Raw genomic sequence first — 24,122 nt, 5'->3', positions numbered from 1 at the left:
CCTCGAGTTGTACATGCAGAATGTCGCATTATTTCTTATAGCCTGGATGAAACCCACCGTAATATTTGGATCACCGTATCTTGCCGGATGAGGCCCTCCCCTCGACCAGTCGACCCATGTCACACTACGGTTTGCATTCAAAGCCCCATGGAACATGTTCAAGTAAGTCGGGATGTAGTGCTCATCAGGATAGCATGAAGGCTTGCAGTATTTCCTGAAGATGGAGTAGTACTTGTAATCCGCCACTATATTTACTGCCAACTCTCGGTTGAGCTCAAACCACTCGGAGCCTTTCATCCATTGATATTCCTGGATCTCTGGAGCCATGTTCTGACTGTATCGACCACGACCTTGTGGTGAATCCTCATCATAGGACTCGACAAAGCTGTGGGCCGAGTTAATGAGGTACTCATAGACGGAGGGAAAATTATACACCGGTACGCAGCTTTCGGAGAGCAGAACAAAGCGTTCATTGGAGAAATCCAGCAAAGCATTCGCCAAGAGACGCTTCTCAGCATCAACCAATGTTATAGATCCCCAAAAAACCTCCTGCAGAAACGCAGTTCATCAGCGCAATGGAACTGATGCTGATTCATTTGACAATTGCTTCAATATGAAAAACACCATTCTTTGTAATGAAAAATAACCTATAACATGGCTCTCGAAAAGGATTTACCCTTTACTATTTGTGAGTTGCCTGCATCTAACAAATCTAACATCATATATGAGATAGTTAAAGAGAATGCATGCCATTGTGTGACCAATCCAGTGAGGATGAGCAGAGACAAAAGTATGTGAAATGTGGATAGAATTGCTAATCTTACCTCGCTCGGGATCTGCCGACTGTAAAACACAGAATCCTCCGTGACATTGAGCTTATAATCTGGAATTGAGTGAATGTATATCGAATATAACCCTTTGTGGCCCATAAAGAACCTCTCCCAAAGCGGTTTGAATGGTAAAGGTCCTCTTGTCAAGAACAAGAAGGCCACCTTGGGTACCCTCTCGAATGGATACTCTTCCATCTTGGGTACCAACGATGCCCGCCAAAAGAGCTCCTCATCAGTCATACCGTGCATCAAATGTGTCGGCCCTAGAAAGCTCTTCATGCTCAAACAGTCTTTATCACAATTTGCCATGTACATTGTCCTAGGGAAGAAAAGCTCGGTCTGTAAGTTGTAGTACCGAGAAAAGTTGGTGCTCAAGGACAGGCCCAACACAACCCCTGCCATTAGCGTAACCAGAAAAGACACAAATTTCACCAGCCCGATCGACCAGCGCTTTATTGGGGTTGAATGGAAGTAATCCACCTCCTCTTCATCTGTTTTACCCCTCGTCTTCCACATCTTCCAAGTTTAGGTTTGCGCCCCAAAATTACGGGCCCTCAGAGGCCTCTAATCGACTAGCAATCGAGATTCAGCACCCTAATCAAGATACCCTTCGAACTGCTACACCTTTCCAAATAGCTATCGATCATGTAAAATATGAAGACCCAACAAGAGAATGAAATGAACGCCTAAACCACCGGAAACCTTCTCAATGCTTTTAGGCCTGTCACAGGCAGCACCAACGAATGGCCTGCACCCTCCAACGCCCGCCAAAAGACCTGATCTTCCCGAGGATTCACGAGACAGAACAATGGATTAAAACTCAAAAGCTGACGAGGTAATCCAAAGGCAATTCAGCAACCTTAGATCCCAAAACTCCAGCAAATATCAACCACCACCTCCAGATTGAGCTCTCGATTCGTCCCAAAAAGACCGAACTATTTTCCCAACATCTCCGCACGAGAAAAGCCAGAGGACAAGGAATGCGGCCGGATTCGCAAGCCAAACAGAGATCGGGTGAACGAAACTCACTCCCGGAACGATCCACCGGCTGTGCCCCTCCCTTCTCTAGGGTTCCCCTCGCTGCGACGCCTACCGAACCACGAACGAACCGAAGCGAGGCGAGGAAGCGAAGGAACATATATAGCCTACGCGAGATTAGCGCGTGGACGCAAGGAAAAGATGCCGTCTTTGGTCTCCGTCTCCAGCACCAAAGGACGAGGCGAAACGGTCCTCTCACGCGAATCGTCCAAGAAAGAGAATGAGAGCCGTACCGACACACACCTATTCGCGGGGTACCCGACTTCGTAGCGATCCTTTATTTGCGGTAGCCCCGGGGTCCACTCCATTGGTTGGTACTTGGTGTCAGCAGAGGTGTCAGTCATCGAGGAAAGAGAGGAAGAAGCGTATCGACATCCACCTGTGACTTCACGTACTTAGAGCCTTCATTTCAAATTGGTATTGGTGGGGGCCGCCGTGGGGTTCACCTACATTGGTTGAGAGTGGGAACTCTTCACAGGTGTGAATCGACGGTGCAACAGAGGCAACGGAGGTCGCCGCTTCGAACGAGATGACGACCAGTTTTCCTCACTTTTCTTTTATGGAGATAAAATAAAACAAGCGAATTTTCTGAAAAATATGTATATTTTATATATTTTCGAATCGATACCTCTTTTTTTCTTTTACTCAATAATAGTTTAAATTTAAGATATATTTAAATTATTTTTTAATTTTTTTCGTCTGTTATAATGTTTTAATCATCATAATAAAAGTATTTTAAAATATATTTTAAAACATTATTAATGAATCAAATAGGATTAAAATACACTGAAAACTATTTAATATATTATATGAGGATTTAAGGTATTTTATAATAATTTAAAAATAATATTAATTAAACAAAAATAATAAAAAAATATTTGTTATACTGTTTTGGTCATTACAATAAAGACATTGTAAATCTTATTAAAAAATACTATTAAATAATTTAAATAGACTGATAACCTTAACCAAACTTACTATTGTAATAGTATATATTAATTATAACCACATAATATGATGACACTTATAGTATTTTTAGTATCAATATTTTTAATATATTAATATAAATATAATAGATGAAATTGATTTTAAAAAAGCTAAAATTTTGATTTAAAAAACTTTTGAAAGATATTTTAGATTTTTTAAATTAATAGTATTTTTTGTTTGAGAAAAAGTAAACGAGAAGTATCTTTTGGAAAAAATATAAAATATAAATATTTTTCAGAAAAATCACCTGAATAAAAATATAACAGTGGAGAAATACCAAAGAATAGATAAGCTGGAATTCAATTGATCAAATGGAAAAAGCTAGAAATTAGACTCTTGATGGATTCAATTCACTAATTAAATCATATAATTATAGTATTTAAGCTTAAAAAGTATAAAAGAACATAAATGTTAATTTTATTATAAAATTATTTTAATTATTTTGAAAACTTTTAAGGTTTTTTTTATAAGGACTAATGTAATATTCCAATTAGTTTATATTAGAAATTAATTAACTTAGTTCCATGTGTGTATTCATGTCAATTTTAATCTGGATATTTTGATAACTAGTCTAATGACTCCATTTACATACAAACTATCTTCGGACTATAGCTCATATACACTATATTAAGGTTTGATTTAGTATTAACGAAAATATTAAATTGAGAAATTGTAACACTTTGATTAGTCCTTATTCCTATTATCGACTAACACCCAATTAACCCATCTATTTTCATTCATTATATTATATGATGTGGGACGTATATGATGAGTGTGACATTTATGCATAATGACTTAAACCATGCAAATCATGATATATTGATTTAAATTATTGGTATATGTTCTTACTTAGGTAAGAATATAAAATATTCCATATACATGTCATGGTGATCAGATTTGAAAGCTAACTAGATGGACTTAGTTGGCATCATATCATTGTTCAGCTATGCAAATCCTCTTAGTCAACTAAGTGCCATATTTATTTGTTTATAAAGAATAAATGATAAAAAATGTTAAGCTTAGAACTTTATGATAAATTATCAAGATTTTTACCAACTAAACTAGTCGATATCTTCAAATTTTATCATTCTAACAATTTTCATCGACATGAGTTACAATAGCCAATCAATATTAGTAGTTAATTAATTACCTTATTGATTAATTATTATCGTTGAATTAGGAAAACTATATGTTGGTACCAATCGTCACGAGTCGACTCATAGATAAAACTAATATTTTAATTTAATTAACATAAATCATATGATTAAAGTATTTATATCGAAATTAATAATAGCATTAAATTACTTCCCTCCCTACTGCTGAATGGTCTCATTCTTTATCTAATCGAACATGCATCGTAAAATGAAAAAAGAAGAAAGAAATTTTTAGGAATTTAAATTTCTAAGAAAAATATTTATTTTGAGTTTCCGAAGTCAAAATTCTTTCCATGATATTGTCTATATGGTCAAATTCTTTCTGCCGCATGATCTGGCAGATTGATAGTATATAGCTTCCATGTCTCGATCAACCACAAAAGGAATGCAATTAACACCTGCAAGAAACCCACAGAAAACACTGAGCAAATTATTTTAAACCAACCGTAAATCATTGACCGTCTGATCAAGATCGGACGTCCACGCATCGAAAATATTAAAACGTGATCAAGCTATTTAAAGCGTTACCGCCGTGTCGTCCTTCGCCGAGCCCGCTCGGTTTCTACCTCGCGGGAAAGGAACTGCGAGGAGGGCCAATATTAGATCTTGATCTCCGGCGTCCTCTATCGACCGATCGCGTTTGATCCGCTTCGAGGTAATGTCTGTCTTTTAGCGTCTTTTCTTGTGATCCGAGAGCGATCGAGTGGATCCTCGTGCGATTTCTTTCCCCCTACTGTTTTGCTTCGGGTTGAATGCTTCCTTTTTCCAACGCTTGCTTCGTATCGGAAACATAGACTTTAGGGTTGAAGCATGCATCATAAATGAGTATATGATAGTGCTTGGATCGGGGCAGGAGAAGGGCTTCCGTCGCCATTCCCTCTCGTTCCGCACTGACGAACAGAAAGCCATTGTGCGGGATCTACCACACAAGACATACTATTAGAGGAAGTAACTTAGTGTTAATTAACACAAGGGTTTCAGATGTGTTCGTCGATGCAGCAATGCTGTTGATGTTTGGAACTTGGAACTTTTATCCCTTCTGATGATTCGCTTGTGCTTGGATGATTCCATATTCTTCTCCAATCGAGTCTTTTCTAACACTACAAATTCTGCGTTGCTTGGGAATTTATGTTTGGGTGAGGGACTTAGGTAGGGGATAAGTAACAATGGATATACAAGTAAGACAGGTATGCTGGATAAGTATATTCTCATCCTCCCATTTTTATCACTCATAGTTTATATTCTCACCCTCCTTCCATTATTATCATCGATAGTTTATAAACACTTTCACTATATCTGTAATGGAAACCTTAATTAACTAATAAATCGATATAAAAAAAGTTAATTAATTCTCTTGATATTTTGTTGTTGTTGTTGTTATTATTATTATTATTTCGTTTCCTCGAACAATATTATGTTTCTATCTGCAACCGGACGCGCCTCTTGCCGTTAGTCATCGACCCGTCTTGTCAACGGATAGTGGGTCCCTTTCCCGGGTTCGTTATCGGGTAACAATAAGTCGTTGTCAGGCTATGGACCACCGAATTCGGAGCAACGTCGCCGTCCATCTCATCATCAATAGACGGTGCTGATCTGGCGATGATCACCATCTGCTGCCGTCACCAAGCTGTTTAAGATTGCACGGTATCAAAACCGTTTTGCAGATGAGCGATGATAAGATGTAAATTGGACCTTGGTTTTGTTATTACGTAACAGGTCGGGCGAGGTTGACGATAACAAGGAGAGAGATGGATCGCAGGGAGAGCGACGAGGAAGTGGAGAGCAGCGTGGGCGGGGTGGCGCCGAGGGATATGGAGAGTAACGCGTCGAGCTTCTTCGACGACGAGGAGATGGGCATAAGGGATCCCCTGCTCCGTTGGCAGACCGGGAATACCACGTCGCAGCTCGCCGTCGTCGGCGCCAACGTCTGCCCCATCGAGAGCTTGGACTACGAGTAAGGGCTTCTCTCTCGCTCACTGCTCCTTTTCCTATCTGCTTCCAAATGCTTTTAACTACACGGTACTCTTAGGCGGAGGACGTGCGCAGAGATTTTGAAATTTAATATATTTTTCAGTATGAGATGATTCTTTTCATAAGCATAAGTTCACATTATAGAGGAAATTGCTTTGTCTGAAATCGCAGTAGAAAGCGAGACTTACAGTTGAACCTTATTGACAATAAGGAAAGATGGATTCTATTGCATATACTGGTCTTTTCAGCATGATAACAATACCCCTACCGTAGGGCCAGTGGGAGTTCAAGGCTGTTTCTAGGTTTCAATGATATACTACTTAAATTTTAGAATCAAAATGTTTGTAGCCTTCAAGCTGAATCCTTTTGAAATCATTTCATGAACGTTTAATATATACCTTTGAGAATTATGATAATTTTATTTATTTCAATTATTGTACATTTCTCGAGCAGGTTATATTATTCTCGGAAAGAAAAAGATGAGTATTATATCAGTCATACTTAGCTCTACTTTCTTCAGGGTTGTGGAGAATGACATATATAAAGAAGACTGGAGATCAAGGAAAAAGGAACAGATATTTCAATATGTACTTCTCAAATGGACCTTCGCACTTCTTATAGGCTTGGCTACTGGGCTAGTTGGATTCTTCAACAACCTTGCTGTTGAGAACATAGCTGGATTTAAGTGGTTGCTGACAAGTAATCTCATGCTCAAGCACAGGTAAGGTTTACCATCTATTGCAGTCACTTTGACAGAGCAAAGTCATGATGGCTGATGCATTTAAATATGAGAGGCTGTAAAACATTCTTAGGAGGTAAAATTGGGGATTAATATAGCACAAGAAAGCAATGTTTTAGCAGACAGTTTGGGCCATATTACAAGTAGAAAGCTTGAAGGATTATTAAGGCCAATGTTCTAGCTTATTGGGAAAGTTGGTTTAATCATATCATACAATGCTTGAGAGTGAATTTAGAACTGCTTTTAGTATATTCTTTCTGATAATTGAGACTACAGTTGAATGATTGCATAGGAGATATTTAGAAAATAATCTTAACTCCCGGGAAATGGTTCCCATGCCTGCAAAATTGCAGTACACCAAAACATATTCAATGTTTTCTGATACTTCTGTAGATACAATTTCAAGTGATCTTTATCTGGTTCGAATGCAGGTATCATGAAGCATTTGCTGTGTTTGCTGGCTGTAATGCAAGTCTGGCAGCAGCTGCCTCTGCCTTATGTGCTTATCTTGCTCCTGCAGCAGCTGGATCTGGCATACCCGAAGTGAAAGCTTACCTAAATGGCATTGATGCTCATCCAATTCTGGCTCCTAGTACACTGTTTGTAAAGGTAAGTCCTAAACTAATATTCTTTAGTTTCTCATTCTACATGTAGTTACAATTAGGGAATTCAGTAACAACAGAATGTTACTTATTGCCCTGGAATTCTAAGTGTTCCATCGATCAACCCTATTTCCACATAAATCTGCAATATAATTCGAGATTCAATTTATTATTAACTCACTATTGTAGCCACCAAGCAAGTTCTTGGCTCATTGAGGATGTCGGCTAGATTACCCGATAAGGATCTTGACTCTTGATAGCAAGAACTTGGGATTGAATCCTGTCTTCACCATTAGAAAAAAAAAACATGAGCTCACCATTTCCAGTGTGGATATTACATTTGCTTCCATTCTTAAAATTTGCTCGCTTTGATGCCAAATTCATCGAGTAAAAATTGGTCAAAACAGATAACAAATTTTTATTCACTCTTGTAGGTGCTTTAAGTGGAATTCAGAATAACCAAAATCATAACCGTAGATTCTTGTCCCGCCAGCTTAGGCATCTGAACATAAAGGTCTGGTAGATGTCTTTGTAATCTGTATCGAATCACATTCTTAGTAAGTTTTCTTAGAGCCTATATTTTCTCAAACTGTTCTATGGACTGAATTGAGTATTTAAGCAGTAGAACCATTTTCCCTCTGCGAGATATATAAAATTAATAATTTAAATGTGTGCATATAGTGACATTAGCTTCACCTGGAAACAGTTAATTCTTAGGTTGTTGAGAAAGAAGATATCCTAAGAAATGACTAGACGTACATATTAGAAGAAACTGAAATTTTCTTTGAAGTTTGAGAAGGTTCCCCTTCATTTCAGCCAACACACCCAGCTCATTCTTCTCATAGTCGGTGTCTTCAGGAGTTTCCCTTAAATGTTTTTGCAATCCTCTCAGGTATGTAAATGAGAACAAGAAAAAGAGAATAGTTAAGGGTTCTCTGGTGTAAAAAGAGAACAAATAGTAACTGAGAATGAGGAAAATGTAAATTCTTTGTTTGAACAGAGGAGAGTTTGTGTGAATACGAATTTCCCTAACCATCCTGTAAATTGTTTTGTTAAAAGAAATGTTTATAAGTAGGCTGACTACGTGAACAATATAGTCTTTATCATATCCTGAATCAATTTGAACAATTATATAGACAAGTTAGAGGAATGATAGATGGGTACTGGGCATCTCTTAAGAATGTTATATTACGAACTTCATGAATTAAAAAGATGTATCCCTCTCTGTCTTTGTTATGATACATGGATTGCTTTAAAAGCAGAACTTTAAGCAGCTAGAAAAGTGCTTTTGAAATGACCAATTTTGTCATAAAGATATTGGAAAGTTATGATACAACCTGTTATATAAATAATAAATGAGCAACTGATAATTCTTTGTTATTTCAGCATGAATGCCTGCATAATGTTTAAATTGTCAATCTGCAGATATTTGGCTCCATATGTGGTGTCTCTGCTGGATTTGTGTTGGGTAAGGAGGGGCCTATGGTACATACTGGGGCATGCATAGCATCCCTACTTGGTCAGGGTGGATCACGCAAGTACCACCTGACGTGGACATGGCTCAGATACTTCAAGAACGATCGGGATCGTCGAGATCTGATAACCTGTGGAGCGGCTGCAGGCGTGGCAGCTGCCTTCAGAGCCCCCTTGGGTGGGGTCCTCTTTGCTTATGAAGAAGCAGCATCCTGGTATCTTCTATCTATATTTCATTCTTCAGAATTGTTAAAAGCCAAGTGGTATAGATGTTTGAATGTCCATATTTGAGAAAGATTCTCAATATAGTTCATATGAGGGAGAGCTTACAAACACATCACGGCAGTCATATATTCAAAGTAGCAGCTTGGCATCAACTATTACATATATGCTTGGGTTGTTCTGAAATGTTGTTGTTCTTGTGTTCTCTAGGTGGCGAAGTGCTCTGCTTTGGAGGACATTTTTCACAACAGCTGTAGTTGCTGTGGTCTTGAGAACCTTCATATATTTCTGCCGCAATGGAAACTGTGGGCTCTTTGGGAAAGGAGGATTGATAATGTTTGACCTCAGCTCGAACATTAGTGCCTATGGAACACCAGATCTGATAGCAGTAGTTCTTCTTGGAGTCATTGGTGGTGTTTTGGGAAGTCTATACAACTTTCTTATAGACAAGACACTTCGCAAATATACAATCATCAATGAGTACGCTCCGAGCACTGCTTTCTTGTTGACCCTCTCTTTTATAGTGGTTTGGATGCTTATTGAGTTAATGTTTCCTTACAACTGCTTCGTTTCACTCTAATCTATTGCAGGAGAGGAGTTCCATTTAAGATCCTTCACGCAGTGGCTATCTCACTCTTGACTTCTTGCTGCTCATATGGACTTCCTTGGCTGGTCAAATGCACGCCATGTCCTCCAGATATCTTGGATCAGTGCCCAACCATTGGTCGCTCAGGCAACTACAAGAACTTCCTGTGTCCACCAAACCACTACAATGACCTTGCTTCCCTCTTTCTCAACACCAACGATGATGCCATCCGTAACCTTTTCAGTGGTGGCACTAACAATGAGTTCCATATTTCCACTCTCATCATCTTTTTCGCGGGAGTTTATTGTCTTGGCATTGTTACTTACGGCATTGCAATCCCTTCTGGCCTCTTCATCCCAGTCATATTGGCTGGAGCCTCGTATGGTCGACTGGTGGGGACTCTTCTTGGTCCTATCTCTAAACTAGATGAAGGTCTCTTTGCCCTCCTTGGTGCAGCTTCTTTTCTTGGTGGAACTATGAGAATGACAGTCTCAGTTTGCGTTATACTTCTTGAGCTCACCAACGATCTTATGATCCTCCCCTTCGTAATGCTTGTTCTCCTCATATCTAAAACTGTTGCTGATTGCTTCAACAAAGGGGTCTATGATCAAATGGTGAAGTTGAAAGGTTTCCCTTTCATGGAGGCTCATGCTGAGCCTTACATGAGGAACTTGAAGGCCGGTGACGTGGTGTCAGGCCCACTCATCACCCTTGCTGGGGTTGAAAAGGTGGGAAATATAGTTCATGCTTTAAAATGGACACGTCATAATGGATTTCCAGTTGTTAATGAACCACCTTTCTCTGATGCACGAGAGTTGTGTGGTCTTGCATTAAAGTCACATCTGCTTGTGCTGCTCAAGGGAAAGGGATTTACAAAGGAGAGAGTGTCAACTGGTGCAGCAGATGTTTTGCGGAGATTTGATCCATTTGACTTTGCTAAGGCAGGATCTGGAAAGGGTGTGAAGCTGGAAGAATTAGATATTGATGACGCAGAGATGGAAATGTATGTAGACCTCCACCCAATTGTCAATAGATCACCATACACAGTGAAAGAGACGATGTCTCTGGCAAAGGCTGCAGTTCTTTTCAGAGAGCTCGGACTTAGGCACCTGTGTGTTGTGCCAAAGTCTCCAGGGGTGAGTATTCTTTCCTCTCATCTGTTAGAACTGCTTATGCACTTTGACGCATCATATTACATAAGAAAATTGAACTCAATAATTATAAACTTGACATCCTTCATGCCGATGTCTTTCACTGATAATCTTTTTGGCTTGCAGGGGTCTCCAGTTGCAGGGATTCTTACTCGACATGATTTCATGCCAGAGCACATTCTTGGACGTTTTCCTCACCTCAAGAACCACTAGTAGCATGAGACAAGAATCAAACGTATCGCTACCTTCTCTCCATTATTATTTGTGGAGATATTTTACATGCATTATGGTTCCATATACATCTTGATTGCATTTTATTTCCTAGAAGTTAGGTGAAGCCCAACAGGGGGCCTTCAAAAATCTAACAGAACTACTTGTCCAAATCTGTACAGCATTGCTTTCCATCCAAAATTTATCGTTAATAGTTGACATTGTGCTCCTGTGTATGACAAAAATTAAGGAGATGGTTCATTTTTATTCTATATGTTGATGTTTATTAATTTATTTCTTGTTCAGTTTATTAGACATGAACTTTCGATATTCTCATGGTTGAAAGACATGACATATGAGGTCGAAATTAATGGTAATTTTGTGACTATCTCGGTGAGAAGTCAATCTGATTTTTTGATAATCATAGTTGCTGTAGTTAATTTAAATTAAAAATATAAAAAATTAAATACCTGAAATGTCATCATTATTTCCTTTGATTATTGTAATATATCGTTTTCTTCTCTTTCCTTAAAGATCTCTATTTCCTTTTTTTTCTTCTAACTCATTGCATACTTCGATCTGGATAGAAACTGAAATATTTTAAGAATTCTTTGGAGGCTTGTAGTCGGATCAAAAGAAGTCCATTGAAATTGATGGGTATTAATATCCATCACAGATTAGCATCAATAAAAATATAAACAGTCAATTAACGTTGCAATGAAATATCTATAAATTATGACTTTTACAATATATAATTTTTATAAAGAAGATTTTTATCGGAGTTAGGTTGGATGAGGATTTGAGCTTTAGATATAATATTGTATTGGGATACTGTTCAAAATCCTCGTAATATTTAAAATATAAAAATAGGGTCATTTTAAGGAAGATAAACCAAATAATACAAAGAATAAAAACTCCCGCCACCACACTTGCGGTTCTTTAAACTCCACCGCCACCGAAAATCCAAGAGGATCGATTCAGTCTCTGTTTCCGATTACTCCAAGTATCCATCCCAGCCTTCCCCGATCTCTCACCGCTCCCTCTCATCTCATCTCTCTCTAACTCTTCTCCTGGCCGCGCATCGTCCCGTCCCCTTTTATCTTAGGGTTTCTTGTACCGATTTGATGCCGATCTTGCAGCGGCGGCCTTCGCGCAGGTATAACGACACTTCTTCTTCAAACTTCTAGTGATCTCAGTTCTCTCTGATTTAGCTGAAATGTATGCTGGAGATTGAGGAAATATGCACTTTTAGTGCTGCGATGAACGGCATTTATGTGCGGTGAGGAATTTAGGTGGAACCATTTTACCACAGAGAGTAGAATACAGTACATTCTCTTTCCTGATTGTATAGATACTCCAGTCCAACTTGCATCCATCGATTGTTACTGACAAGAATTACTATGCAACATTGTTACTTACACCATCTTCTTTACAGCATTCAGGATTAGACAATTTGCAAAAACCCTCATCCCATAAATTAAAACTGCAACTCGATGCAAACTATATACAAGAAAAAGATATCCAATATGTGGCAGTCATACAGAACTTATGAAAAAGAGATACAGTTTGTTCTCCATTCAGAAACTATATTAAGGGGATCACTAAAAGCTAAAAGGGCCACTAGCTAGTCCTTATTTGCTTTTATTAGTGGATAAGCATCGTAAAAGAGCTAATATTATTTCAGAACATATTGATTGCCAATAATTTGTGGGCCCTCACATGTTGAAGCTCAAAATTGTTCTTAAAGCTAGCTTGCTTTTTTTAATCATGATTAGTAGGAGAATTCTCTTAGTAAAACTGCTTTGACGACTATAAGTGAGCTTCACCTATTCCCTTTTTCTTAGTGCAATGAACTTACAATCGATTGGGAGTGTCATACAATAAACTTATGCAAACTCCATGAATAAATTTTATCTCCATAAAATCATTAGTGTTATATTTGTTTTATGTTACTTAATGCTTCAGATTAGTTTCTATGATGGAACATGGTGGCTGACAGTAAATTCTAAGACCCAGTATGATATCGGATGAGTGAACTAAGCTAGAAATCCTTCACACAAAAGAGGAATAGTACCTACTTTCCCCATTAATTAGTCATGGAAATATTCTAACAGATGTTCCACCTCAACTTGGAAGGAGATTTATTTATCAAAAATGACATATTTTAAGTTTGATGCCATGATAGATGCAACGTGGGAAAAGGTGCTGGACAAAGTATGGCAAAAGGCATCACCTGGAAAGGTGGGCTAAATAATGCAATGGTGATGAAGAATTGAAGATATTTTGTTTAGCTTGCAGCCTTAAAGACGATAGATGATTGAAGAGAAGGTAGGGTCGAGAGGAGAAGAAAGGTAAAAGAAGATAGAGGGCTGCACATTTTGTGGCTAAAATTGAAATTATATTTCATTTATTGTCTAATCTATACCTAATTTAGGAATATTTTTGCTGTGCTATCCCTAGCAGCTCCTAGATGCCATGGATTTTACCATGGGGCCAGTGCTTATGACAACTATCTTACAAAAGAATTCCTTTTCTTCGAAATATACTTAAATGATGTCATTATCCATCTTGAATAAATTTTCTTCCATTCTTGTTGGCTGTGGATTGGAGATAAGATATATTGTTTGATTATATTACCTTCTGAAAAACTTTGTTTACCTTTTCTTCTTGTGCAATTTGTAAAGAATAAACTTTAGTCAAATATTTTATTTTGTGCCATTGGTAGGATCAATAGTGTTGTTTCTCTGCTGCTATAATAATCAGAAAGGGGAATGAAACAAACTTAAGATATGTAAAGAAGTCTTTACAGTTGGATAACCTTACCGTTTACAAGTATTAGTGGTTTGGTTAATGAATTTTGTACTCACTGCTCCTGCTTACTTCTCATCCAACAGAAATGGATTGGATTTGGTGGTTCTGCTATATTAATGAAAAAAAACAGGAACTTTGCTCTTTCCATAAGTTCTTGTCTGATTCATTATGTCAGTCAACTATATGAAAAGGAAAATACTTGTGAAGTTTTCTTTATACCGTCTGTCCATAGAAAAAACAGAACTGAGTATTATAGTCTGTTGAGCCTAGTCCTAACTATTTACGATTTGCTACCCATTCTTATTTGAAATATCTTCTCTATGAATCATAACTTTTTGCAAAAAGGTATCTAAGGGTTCCTGCTCTACTCTGTTATTTTATCCATCTCCTTGATGATGGTTATGTTTTACTAACTTTATTATACTAATTTCCCACTTTATTCAGAAGGAATTGACTGACAATAGGATGGTAGAGCACTTTGAAGATTTTTACTCTTAGCAATATTCATGATGTAGACTCAAAATCAATGTCTATTTGGATTTGATTGTTCTTTATCTAGGTGTTTTCCTTGAATGCCAGCAGCTATCACAAGCTAAACTATTCATTATCTGTCTTGGTCAATTACCTGTGAGTTTCTGCATACAAACCCAAATGACCTCTTGATGCCACAACCTTCTATTTATGTGGTTTCACGACGGGATTTCATAGTATAGTTATTCTATTCAAGTAGCCCCTTCCAAATAAAAAATGGGCAAGACTAAAATTGACTTATAAGGACTGATGAATGTATTATTGTCAACTTCAACCTAAACATTTGACTAGTAATTTAAGTCAAATGAGGTTGATAGGTCAGTTAGCCTATCAGACTCGGGTTGTGATAATATGTTTTCTATTATCCACATAATTTTAAATATTATGGAATAGTTCAGTTTTATTCTCTTGACATATCTTCCGTAGGTAATATTCATTGGTCATAATGATGATGAAAGGAAATCCATTTTTCTTTTTTTTGTTGGTGTTGTGGTAAAAGTTAGATGACATATATTGAGAAGACTTATCCACTTTTATATTTCTCACTTGGGATATAGTTTTACATAAATTGTTGTGTGACAATTATCTCAGATGATTCAAGCACGGGCTGCACATCATATTTGGAGGTCAGCATTCCGGATCAGCTTGATGTTATTTTTGTTTCCTCCAGTAGACAATGCTGTTTTCCCTATAGCATTGGGTTTTTGCCTATTCTGCAAGTGACTATTACTTCTAGATGTTATAATTCTGACACCAAGCAGGCTCCTGAATCATCCAAGTATTTTATCCCCTTGCATTAGAATTTCCAACATCATTAATGTGTTACCAGAAGTCATTGTTCATAGTCTTCACATCCTATATCTGATATGACAGATACCGTAGGTCGTTATATGGGCATCTTGTCCCATATAAATTGTTGTGTAGTGCCCTCTGGTGCGTTGCGTTGCCACTTGTTTGTGTTTCTCTTTCTTCATTTTCCATCAGAAAGCAGCTCTTTCTGGTGCTACAGACAATGGAAGCATCAGTTTCCTCTCGGTTGTTGCACAATGTGGACTCGTGGTATGGTTAGGTTTGGATACAAAACAGTAGCTGAAACTTTAAGCTGACTCATGGCCCTCCATGTCTGCCGCTCCAGTGTTCGGATAAGCTGCAAATTTATGTAGTTGACTTGCCTCTTTAATCTCATTTTATCTGTATCTCTTTGCATGACAAATTGCATTGCTCTAATATATCTATTTAGATGTAATCTGCCAACTTTGGACATACCATTGCTATTAATGCATATATTTACGAGAATGTTCACATGCGCATTGGTGATGCAGGTGTGCTGACCACGCCATCTGATGGCTTGCCCTGGAGAAGCATCAGTATTTCCCTTTCCTTTGAATCAACTTAGCACAAGCTCATCATGAAAAGGATTTAGTGGTGCCCATCAGATGCGTGCAAGTTGATGGTCCCCCAGCTTGCGAATGGAATCCTGCAGCATTCCTTCTGGCCTCGCTTTATTTTCTTTTCCCTGGTCGATGAAGGCTCAAGTTGGAGACAGCTGCCACCAGGTAATCAGATCTTTCCCAGAAAACCCTTTCTTGACCTCAATTAATGAAGGAAGAGATCCTTATCGTTTAGGGGATTTCTAGTAAGATTGGATTGTTCATAGGATTTGGGGTAGATAAGGATAAGAAAATAGACAGGTTAAGATGAGCATGTGTCTTGTTTATTACCAGTCTTAGATAGTAGCAGATTGGATTCCAATTAAGCTATCGATAAGATACCCATCGATTGTTTATTACCATTCGGGATGAATACATGTAGGAAATTTTGAGTGTATTTAAATGAGGCCAACTTGATGCACATGGTGAGGATCACACAAGCTATAATCGAGAGAAGGTAGGCTTTGGTCGTTGAAAGTATACACCTTTCGGTCAAATCTCTCTTTGCTACGTTGCCAACACACAGAGGAGGTAGTGCAATGCACGTGATTCAACGAATGGCACCCACGGCTCCGGGCGAGCATCAGCAGTCATGCATCGTGTGTCGGCTTCCACATCCGCCGTCGTGCTATTAGGTAAGCAGTCAGTGTGATAAGGCCGTGCTCGCGCTCCTGCTCGAGTATCTACAGTCAAAAGGTTCACAGGTCTCTCTCTCTCTCTCTCTCTCTCTCTGTCGTCTAGTGTGTGTGTGTATATATACACACACACACACACGGAGGAAGAAGAATATATACAAGATATTGTAATCCATATAATAGAATTTTACTATGTTATTTCAGATCAAGAGTGAAAGAACTGAAATAACAGAGAAGGTGAAAGATGAAAGTGAGTCTTGATTCTTGATTCTAGAATTTTACTATCCAATGATGATGACAATCCTTTTCTTTCTTTTAAGCCTTTTAAGTTTTTGGGGCATAGGGTGAACGATGAAAGTGAGTCTTGATTCTAGAAATTTGCTATCGGTAGTTAAGATCTCTTTACCTGCTAATCTTGTTGACATCTTATGATTTTTATTTATTACATATTTTATCATAACGTTCATCTTAAGACAAAAAAAGTATTTATTTGATCTCCGATAACTATGACAAAGGGTTTGATTATTCTTTCTGCTGAATATTATAATAATGCATAAGAGGCCTTAACCCCTCCCAAGCAACCTTTGATGTGGATGCAGGATCATGCTCAACCTGCAACTTGTTCAAAAGGGTTCTACCGACCTGGATTCCTCTGTAAGCTGCATTTCTTTGATATTAGCCATATTTATTTGTGTTAGTCTCCTGATTTCCTTATTTTATTAAGCCATACATATATATATAGAGAATAATAAATTCAATATAACATAATTACTTATATCGTCGTTTCTTGGGTTGAGATATATATTTTCGTCAATTTTGGTTATTCCCTAGGGTTTTGTTATTCACGCTAATACATATCTTGATTTTTTTTCTCGAGGAAATGAATGGTTTGTAGCTTTTTTTTTAAAGAAAAAACTTCAATAGAACTATCTTAGACAACCCTTTTGTATTGGTTGCTTATGAAAATACCTTTTGCACAATCTATTTATACTCCTATTATATTGTGATCCTAGTTAGGGTGTTGACTAATTAGCTTCATATGCAGACTGTGTTGCTCTTGCTGGGATGGATAATGTTCTGGTAAATTATTTAGTTGTCACTAAATCCAAAGATGAAATCAGAAGGATACAACCAGAAGCTATTTATATTCATATTAGAGAAAGAAAACTGCCTGTTGATAGCTCTAAGCTAGCCATGTTGGGCTTCCCATGCATGTGAATTATGAGCTTGATTTAAACAAAAATAGGAAAAGTAAAGCAAATTAGGTCAGATTTGATTATAAATAAATAAATTATATAAGCCATTAGAAGTATGAAAAGAAAAAACAAATCTCAAAACATGGTATGCTATTTTAAGGTCATGTCTCATCATTTATGTGCATGGTGTTCTTCTCCTGTGTGCAGCAGGAACATGAAGAACTTGATATAAAATTTGAAATTCTGACTAGCAAAGAGAGATGAGGATTAATGATGTCTCCTTTCCCATATAAGATTGAAGTTTAATTCCTATAGTATCTAATAAAGGAATCTTTATTTCCAACCTAGAAGCTTGGCAAACTAGGAATCCACCACTCATGGAAGTAAGTGGCTCACTGCCACAACAAAGATGACTAAATGATAGGATTTGGTTATATAGTTTCTCTAGCTTACTTATCTTGAAGAACAATTGGCTTCATGCCTCATTCTTTATCCCTTTATTATTACGTTGGTAAATCTATGTAGGCATTGTGATGTGGATTTTGATGGCAATTAATGTTTCGAAAAAAAGAATATATATATTTTATTTATCATGACTGGATTTTGATGCAATTGGGTATTTCTGACAGAGTCAATTCCAGTCATGTGGCAGCAAGAAGGGTTAGAAGCACATAGATTGGGTTTCCCTTAGATCTTTCATCGATTCTGTGTGACAGATTTGGACGAACATTTCTGGTCCAACTTGAACACTCCCCGTTCCGTTTTTGCCACTGTCACGACAAGGACAAGCTACCGTCATGGCCGACGGTTTTGTGGTAGTTTATGCATTGTATAAGGGTATGATGGTCAAATCAGTCACCCAAAGCTTCTTTCATCGATCTTATCAGATTGCATCAACCTGGTTTGAAGGAGGCGGATGGTGGCAATATTTAATATGAGTCGTGAGGAAGGGTACACGTTATGCTGTTTTCTATGTCTCTTTGCCTGTAGGTCTTCCTTTCCCTGCTGCATCTCTAGCTTTCCTTCCCTCCCTCCTCCCTGCTGCACCCCTACCGCCGCCCTCCTCCCTTCATCCCCAGTTCACCTGTAAGCTTTGGGAGGGCGAGGCAGGATGACTCCAAACGTAGCAGGTCAGTTTGGAGACACCACTTACACCAAGATCTTTGTTGGAGGCCTGGCTTGGGAGACCCAAAGTGACACAATGAGGAACTACTTCGAGCAGTTTGGGGAGATCCTGGAGGCCGTGGTGATCACTGACAAGAGCACCGGAAGATCCAAAGGATATGGGTTTGTGAGTTTTCTTCTCCTTCCTTCTTTCCTTCCTTCGCTCCTTCCTCCTCTCGTGTCGGCCGACCGTGCATATGATTTCATGCGTTGTTGATCCCTTCCTTTCTTGTATTCTTATAATCCTTTATGATTCTTATTTCCAGGTGACCTTCCGTGAGCCGGCGGCTGCGATGAGAGCCTGTGTCGATCCTTCGCCGGTGATCGATGGGAGGAGGGCTAACTGCAATCTCGCTTCGCTTGGTGCTCACCGATCCACGCCTACAACACCCCCACATGGTACGGTTATCACCACCATCATCTCATATCACTCGAGCACACCAAGTTTAATTGGTGAATGCATGCATGATCATGGCCAAAGTCCCAGTGTTTCAGTTGTTTCATCACATCACATCACATCACATAGTTGTTTTCCTTGAGCATCATTCATCAGATTAAGCCATCAACAGCTTATATACAGATTAATTAGTTTAGGTCATGGAGAGCACTACTATTACAGAAGATGTGCACAGATGTTTAACATGACCTAATTATTTAGTGCCTAAGGTAGAGCAAGTACAGACCTGCAAAATAGCTGTAGGAAACAGTTGTCTCAAAAGAATATTTTATAGAGGGAATGGTACAAGATGTTAGTTATCCTGGGAATTGCTTCATATTGTATATAACTAGCAGTATGCAAGTATTTCTTTCTGCAAACGAGCCTACTGTATTCTTTTACCGATCTTCAGTACCCACGCCTATGAGAAAGGATAAGTTTTAGAGATTGTTGGCATTGATTGTTTTGCATTGCTGTTCTCTCAGGAGGAAACAGAAGTCTAAGGATGGTCAAATCTTTTCATACAGGATACCAAGGTGGGATGGCTGCAGCTTTTGCTTCTCCTGCCTCCTTCCCTCATTATGCCGTCCAGCAAGGTGCCCCATATGGTCTCTATGGGTAAGCTTTTAAGTTGAGAGATTGCATCATGTTACCAAGAGGCACATGCACTGCACATACACAGACACAACTTGCCCCTTGAATGCTGCAGTAACCCTCATGGCCCATGGCTGCTGATGCGTGGTGCAATATGATACATAATCTCTGATCTTTAGTATGTCCACATTAAAGACTAAAGCTGACACATGAATGTGCACAGTTGTCCAACATGGGCTTTGAGTGCTTTTCTTTCATCATCCTCTTTACACTACCAACTCCATCCCTCTTCCAGTTCTCTCTCTGGTATTTGCTTGTGTGAGCGAGATCATGCAGGAATGACTAACTTAACTTCTGCATAAAAAACAACTATACTATTGTTTTTTTTTCTGCCCTTAAAGATCGTTACATGGCTGCATGCATATCCTCGCTTGGTCATCCTGGGAAATGCAGCACACAGATCACGCATATTTCATGCACATACTTCAAATATTTTCTGGTTTCAGAGAAACTTCTAATTTTGTTTTTCTCTCTTCTTTTTGTATTGCCAAAAATTTCAGGTACTCTCCATTCTCCTCTGAATACAGCTACCCGATGGTTTGTTCTACTTCTCTTTCGCTTTTCCATTGCTTGCTACTTGCATGGGTGCTAATTAAGAAGCTAATTTTTTTCTTCTTCTCTATCAATAATTATTACTATTTTTTATCTTCCTTCCTTTGATGCAATTAATAGATACTAAATATCTTTCATCTAACTAATTCTATCAAGCGCTATACTGTTTTTTTACTGTTTGAAACTAAAGGTTAAAACCTAGCTAATGTTGACAAATGTATTAGTAGAAGGTATATATCACATAAAATGTAAGCCTCTTTGCTGTGTTTTCCCATAAACTGGAGTATAAGCATACACACAAAAATAGTGATGCAAGCATACTGATTTAGGAATAAAAGGTTGTACAACTAATTCTTCTTATTTTTCTAACATAACCAACAACAGTGTCATATGGCTACTGTAGTTCATGAAATAAGATAATTCTGCAACTAGAGAAATTTCTACTGTAGACTCCCAGAATGATGATTAGGTTTTGTTTCATATGACTACATCTGCCATGATCTAGAATGTCTTGGTTTTGGAATCTCAAAGTTTCTGCAAGAAGCATTATGCTGTGAGAGGAAGCTTCAAAATGAAACCTAAATAAATTTATCTTTGATATGGTATACTCAAAGCATGAAAAGGGAACTTTTAAGGGGAAATGCTTGTGAAACATTAGTTGATCAGCACTATCAAAGGACTAATCCATTTGCAAAGATGACGAACAACTTCTGAAGAAACATGGTGATCATCACCATAGAGCAGTTGATATGGCCTATTTAATGAAGAACCCTAGGAGTCCTACATTCTTGACAGTAACAGGAGATCTAATTTTAATCACATCTGAAGCCATGCATGTCTAAGCATTAATTTTGTTCTTTAATGTTGTTAATATCTTTCCCACCCATGAACTGATGTAGAGGCTGTAACTATGTGTCCCAACTCCCAACCAACCATTAATGAGAGGTTCCATCTTCCATTTCATTTTATCTACTAGCAATTGATCACCTGTATTGGAGTTTAATTGTTGCCCTTCCCCAGAGTTATTAGGTCACCTTGTACTAGTGCACATGACCTGGTCCCAGGTCTGTCATAAGAAACCTGTAACATACATGTTCTTGCTCTTTTGTCATCCACTTAAGTAGCAGAAGCACATGGTCTGGGCCCCCTCTATCCTCAAACAACCTGTAAGTCTGCAACATCTGCCAGTCCAAATAAAACCTGCAGCACCACCGAAAAATAAAGATGTGGAGCCTGATCCAATAGATCCACTGCTAAGTGCTGGTTACATTTGTCAGTGAAACAAGAGCCAAGCTTATCATCCTTCACCTGAATTATTGTGTGAATAGCATTCTCTAAATCACAATGCCTTTTGTTTGCTTGAATACATTCCTCAGGCTTCAATCGTTTTATTCGACGATGACAGATTATTCATAACTTAATGATAATTTTGTTATCTTGTGATTTTTCTTTGAGCATTTTCAGATATGAAACTGTGTCATTTGACTAGCATGTTCTCCGAGGACTTCTGATCACAAGTATCCTTTAGGAAGCATAAACGTATTTTGGGAACAAACTTTGAAGCTCTGAACTATCATCTTGTTAGTGATAATGCCGGTATGGTGTTCCTTTAGTTAGATAAGAAAAGGTTGGGATTACGTTTAGATGAGATCTGCAAACTACTCTTTATGTTTTAGCTTAGCTCTAAATAGAGTTAGAATCTCCACTTATTTTGTTTTATTTGCATCTGGATTTCATTCTCCTCTTTTGTTATTCTATTTTTAAGTTATTAATATATTCTATAGTTGAATGTTGCTGATACAACTGAATGCGTAGGTGCAAGAATTGCTTACTGATCCCTTACATTGTAATGGCCAGAGTTATTACAATGTCTTTGGAGGTGCAACTGCGCAATATCCAGTTCATGGTTCAGCGGCAGGAACCACTGCCTTCTACCCATACTTCCAGTTCGGGCAGGGCGGCGGCGGCGCTACAGTCGGACACGGCTACAGCATTCCATATCCTCCGATTCTCCATTATTCAGCAGTGGCCTCGACGACGACGGGATTGACGGGGTTCATGCAGCATCTCGGAGGGCCATTGTCCATTCCACCCAGTCCTCCTGCACAACCAGGTACCATCATATCAGTTAGAACGATTCATATTTGGAATTAATTGATTATATATCACTATGCATATTAATGCTGACAAATATTAGATGTTACATAGTTTATGCTGTGATTATATTCATCAAGTCATTAATGTTGAATCTAACCTTGCCTTTTTTATTTTTTCTGGTAACAGTGTGTTTTCCCTTAAAACAGGCATGACTGTGGCTCTCACAGCTCCAGCCCTGCCATCTCCGGCCGGCTACCACCACTGCGCCTGAGCAACCCTTGGCTTAAAACCATGGTTTCATTCTCCTCTTCTTTCTCCCAGTTGTTTCCATCATTCGTTTAAGAACCACGCATGCGGTCATTCCTTAGGGTTTGGTTTCCCAAAGGACTGCTCCAAGTCCAGTACATGATGTGGTGGGCTCCTTTAGAATTCTCAGCTTGCTTTCTGCCCTAGGAAGGGCTCAAAGCAGCTTCCCCCAAGGTGGGGATAACTGACACCATTACCCAGCTTTGCATTCGACTAACACCAGAGTCCAAGGAGGGCTTGCAGCTAAGGATGAGAGCCCAGGAAAACCTCAGCCATGGAGAGCTTGAGCTGACTCCAAGACTTGTACCTTCAGATGACAACACCATTTGGCAAAACCCTAGGATTTACAGGCAAGCTCTTCTGTGACCCCTCCGCAACCCCAACAAAACCGAATCCCTTCTACCATCTTTACCTAACAATGGTGACATCAACCACTCAGCTTATCCGGGCAAGGATAAGATGACCTCGCTAACCTTCCTGTCCTGTCAGTAATCAGTAGACACTCATGAGGCTTGGCTCTGAGGTTTTAGCCCCATGCAGGAGGACAGGTCCAAAGGAGTGTGCCAGTGTTTGTTTTTGGCACCAAGTTCTACGCTACTTGTCCATGACTTGACATGAACTCCACAGGCTTTGGAGTTCCCATCCCGCCCCTTGAGGACCCAATGGGGGATCTTTTTTTTTGGCCCCTTAAGCACCACCATGGTTAGGTCCAACTGCTCTCTTTCTCTCTCTCTCTCACTCTCATTCATGATTTAGTATTAAGGAAGACTTTGTTGCTTTTGTATGCACTTTTATTAGACATGGGTTGTAATAATTAGTAAGCTTTAGTGCTCACCATGACATGAACTGCTGAAGTGTGAATGTAGTTTGATTCTGAACTTTCTCCTTTTTCCTGCCAAAGTTATTCTTTTCTTTTTCTTTCTTCAGAATGCTGTGACAGTTTTGACTAGAATCATCTTCATCATTTGCTTGGATCCAAAGCTCATTGATTGTTCTTATTTAAAGTAGTTGATGGACCTCAAGTTGAGAATGGCAACTTGTGTCAGTTGCTTCACACCACCAGTTCAGAGTGACCAAACCCCAACCCCATGCCCTCCACTTAAGTCAAGCACTAACTTAGATTAGGTTGTTTAAGTTGTTTAAGTTTATTACCTCATGCCCCTCTCTTGTTGGGATAAGCTAATAGATTTTATAAATAATGATAAAATTTATCATTATTTTGGTAGTTTTAAAATAGATGGGTTAGATATCTAAACTGTTTTATCTTATCTTTTAGATGTAGGTTGATTTTTTTTAAACTTATTTTTGTAAGCCTATTTAAAGAGATTAGTGAAATAAATTTTGTTT

At 38.5% G+C, this 24,122-nt stretch overlaps 3 protein-coding genes across 7 annotated transcripts in view; 2 read left to right on the top strand and 1 right to left on the bottom strand.

Moving 5' to 3' along the window:
* Positions 1 to 1,911, bottom strand: part of LOC135618890 (glycosyltransferase BC10-like) — a 2,266-nt gene extending 355 nt beyond the window's left edge. The window contains exons 1-2 of the mRNA XM_065120286.1: positions 825 to 1,911; positions 1 to 549 (exon numbers count right to left, since the gene is read on the bottom strand). The exon at positions 1 to 549 is cut by the window's left edge and continues 355 nt beyond it. Of these exons, the coding sequence (XP_064976358.1) occupies positions 1 to 549; positions 825 to 1,346 (1,071 nt within the window). The 5' untranslated portion in view covers positions 1,347 to 1,911. The remainder of the gene's footprint in view (positions 550 to 824) is intronic.
* Positions 1,912 to 5,757: 3,846 nt separating this feature from the next.
* LOC135618383 (chloride channel protein CLC-c-like) lies at positions 5,758 to 11,026 on the top strand. Its single transcript, XM_065119267.1, has 7 exons — positions 5,758 to 5,963; positions 6,501 to 6,701; positions 7,151 to 7,328; positions 8,747 to 9,009; positions 9,227 to 9,496; positions 9,607 to 10,738; positions 10,880 to 11,026. Exons 1-7 carry the CDS (start codon positions 5,758 to 5,760, stop codon positions 10,964 to 10,966), a joined length of 2,337 nt encoding a protein of 778 aa, XP_064975339.1. The 3' UTR covers positions 10,967 to 11,026.
* A 7,460-nt stretch (positions 11,027 to 18,486) lies between these two features.
* On the top strand, positions 18,487 to 23,653 carry LOC103993517 (uncharacterized). 5 transcript variants are annotated; one of them, XM_018829663.2, is made up of 6 exons: positions 18,487 to 18,857; positions 18,997 to 19,129; positions 19,694 to 19,784; positions 20,321 to 20,357; positions 22,188 to 22,485; positions 22,676 to 23,653. In XM_018829663.2, the coding sequence occupies exons 1-6, from the start codon at positions 18,678 to 18,680 to the stop codon at positions 22,738 to 22,740; spliced, it is 804 nt and encodes a 267-aa protein (XP_018685208.2). In that variant the 5' UTR covers positions 18,487 to 18,677; the 3' UTR covers positions 22,741 to 23,653. The 5 variants fall into 5 exon arrangements, with proteins under 5 accessions (XP_018685208.2, XP_018685204.2, XP_018685206.2 ...); XM_018829659.2 differs by having other exon boundaries at positions 18,490 to 18,857; positions 19,652 to 19,784; XM_018829661.2 differs by having other exon boundaries at positions 18,490 to 18,857; positions 19,652 to 19,784; positions 22,656 to 23,653.
* The last annotated feature ends 469 nt before the right edge of the window (positions 23,654 to 24,122 follow it).

This window comes from Musa acuminata, chromosome BXJ2-8 (genome assembly GCF_036884655.1).
Source record: "Musa acuminata AAA Group cultivar baxijiao chromosome BXJ2-8, Cavendish_Baxijiao_AAA, whole genome shotgun sequence".
NCBI lineage: Eukaryota > Viridiplantae > Streptophyta > Magnoliopsida > Zingiberales > Musaceae > Musa > Musa acuminata.
This window is presented reverse-complemented; position numbering and strand designations above follow the sequence as displayed.

What these genes read in the sequence shown, in the direction of transcription:
- LOC135618383 (XM_065119267.1), top strand. Translation starts at nt 5,758, where the DNA reads ATGGATCGCAGGGAGAGCGACGAGGAAGTGGAGAGCAGCGTGGGCGGG. An exon ending in ATCGAGAGCTTGGACTACGA is followed by an intron (nt 5,964 to 6,500) that starts GTAAGGGCTTCT and finishes TACTTTCTTCAG; the next exon opens with GGTTGTGGAGAATGACATAT. An exon ending in CTAGTACACTGTTTGTAAAG is followed by an intron (nt 7,329 to 8,746) that starts GTAAGTCCTAAA and finishes GTCAATCTGCAG; the next exon opens with ATATTTGGCTCCATATGTGG.
- LOC103993517 (XM_018829659.2), top strand. Translation starts at nt 18,678, where the DNA reads ATGACTCCAAACGTAGCAGGTCAGTTTGGAGACACCACTTACACCAAG. An exon ending in GCCCCATATGGTCTCTATGG is followed by an intron (nt 19,785 to 20,320) that starts GTAAGCTTTTAA and finishes CAAAAATTTCAG; the next exon opens with GTACTCTCCATTCTCCTCTG. An exon ending in CTGAATACAGCTACCCGATG is followed by an intron (nt 20,358 to 22,187) that starts GTTTGTTCTACT and finishes CTGAATGCGTAG; the next exon opens with GTGCAAGAATTGCTTACTGA.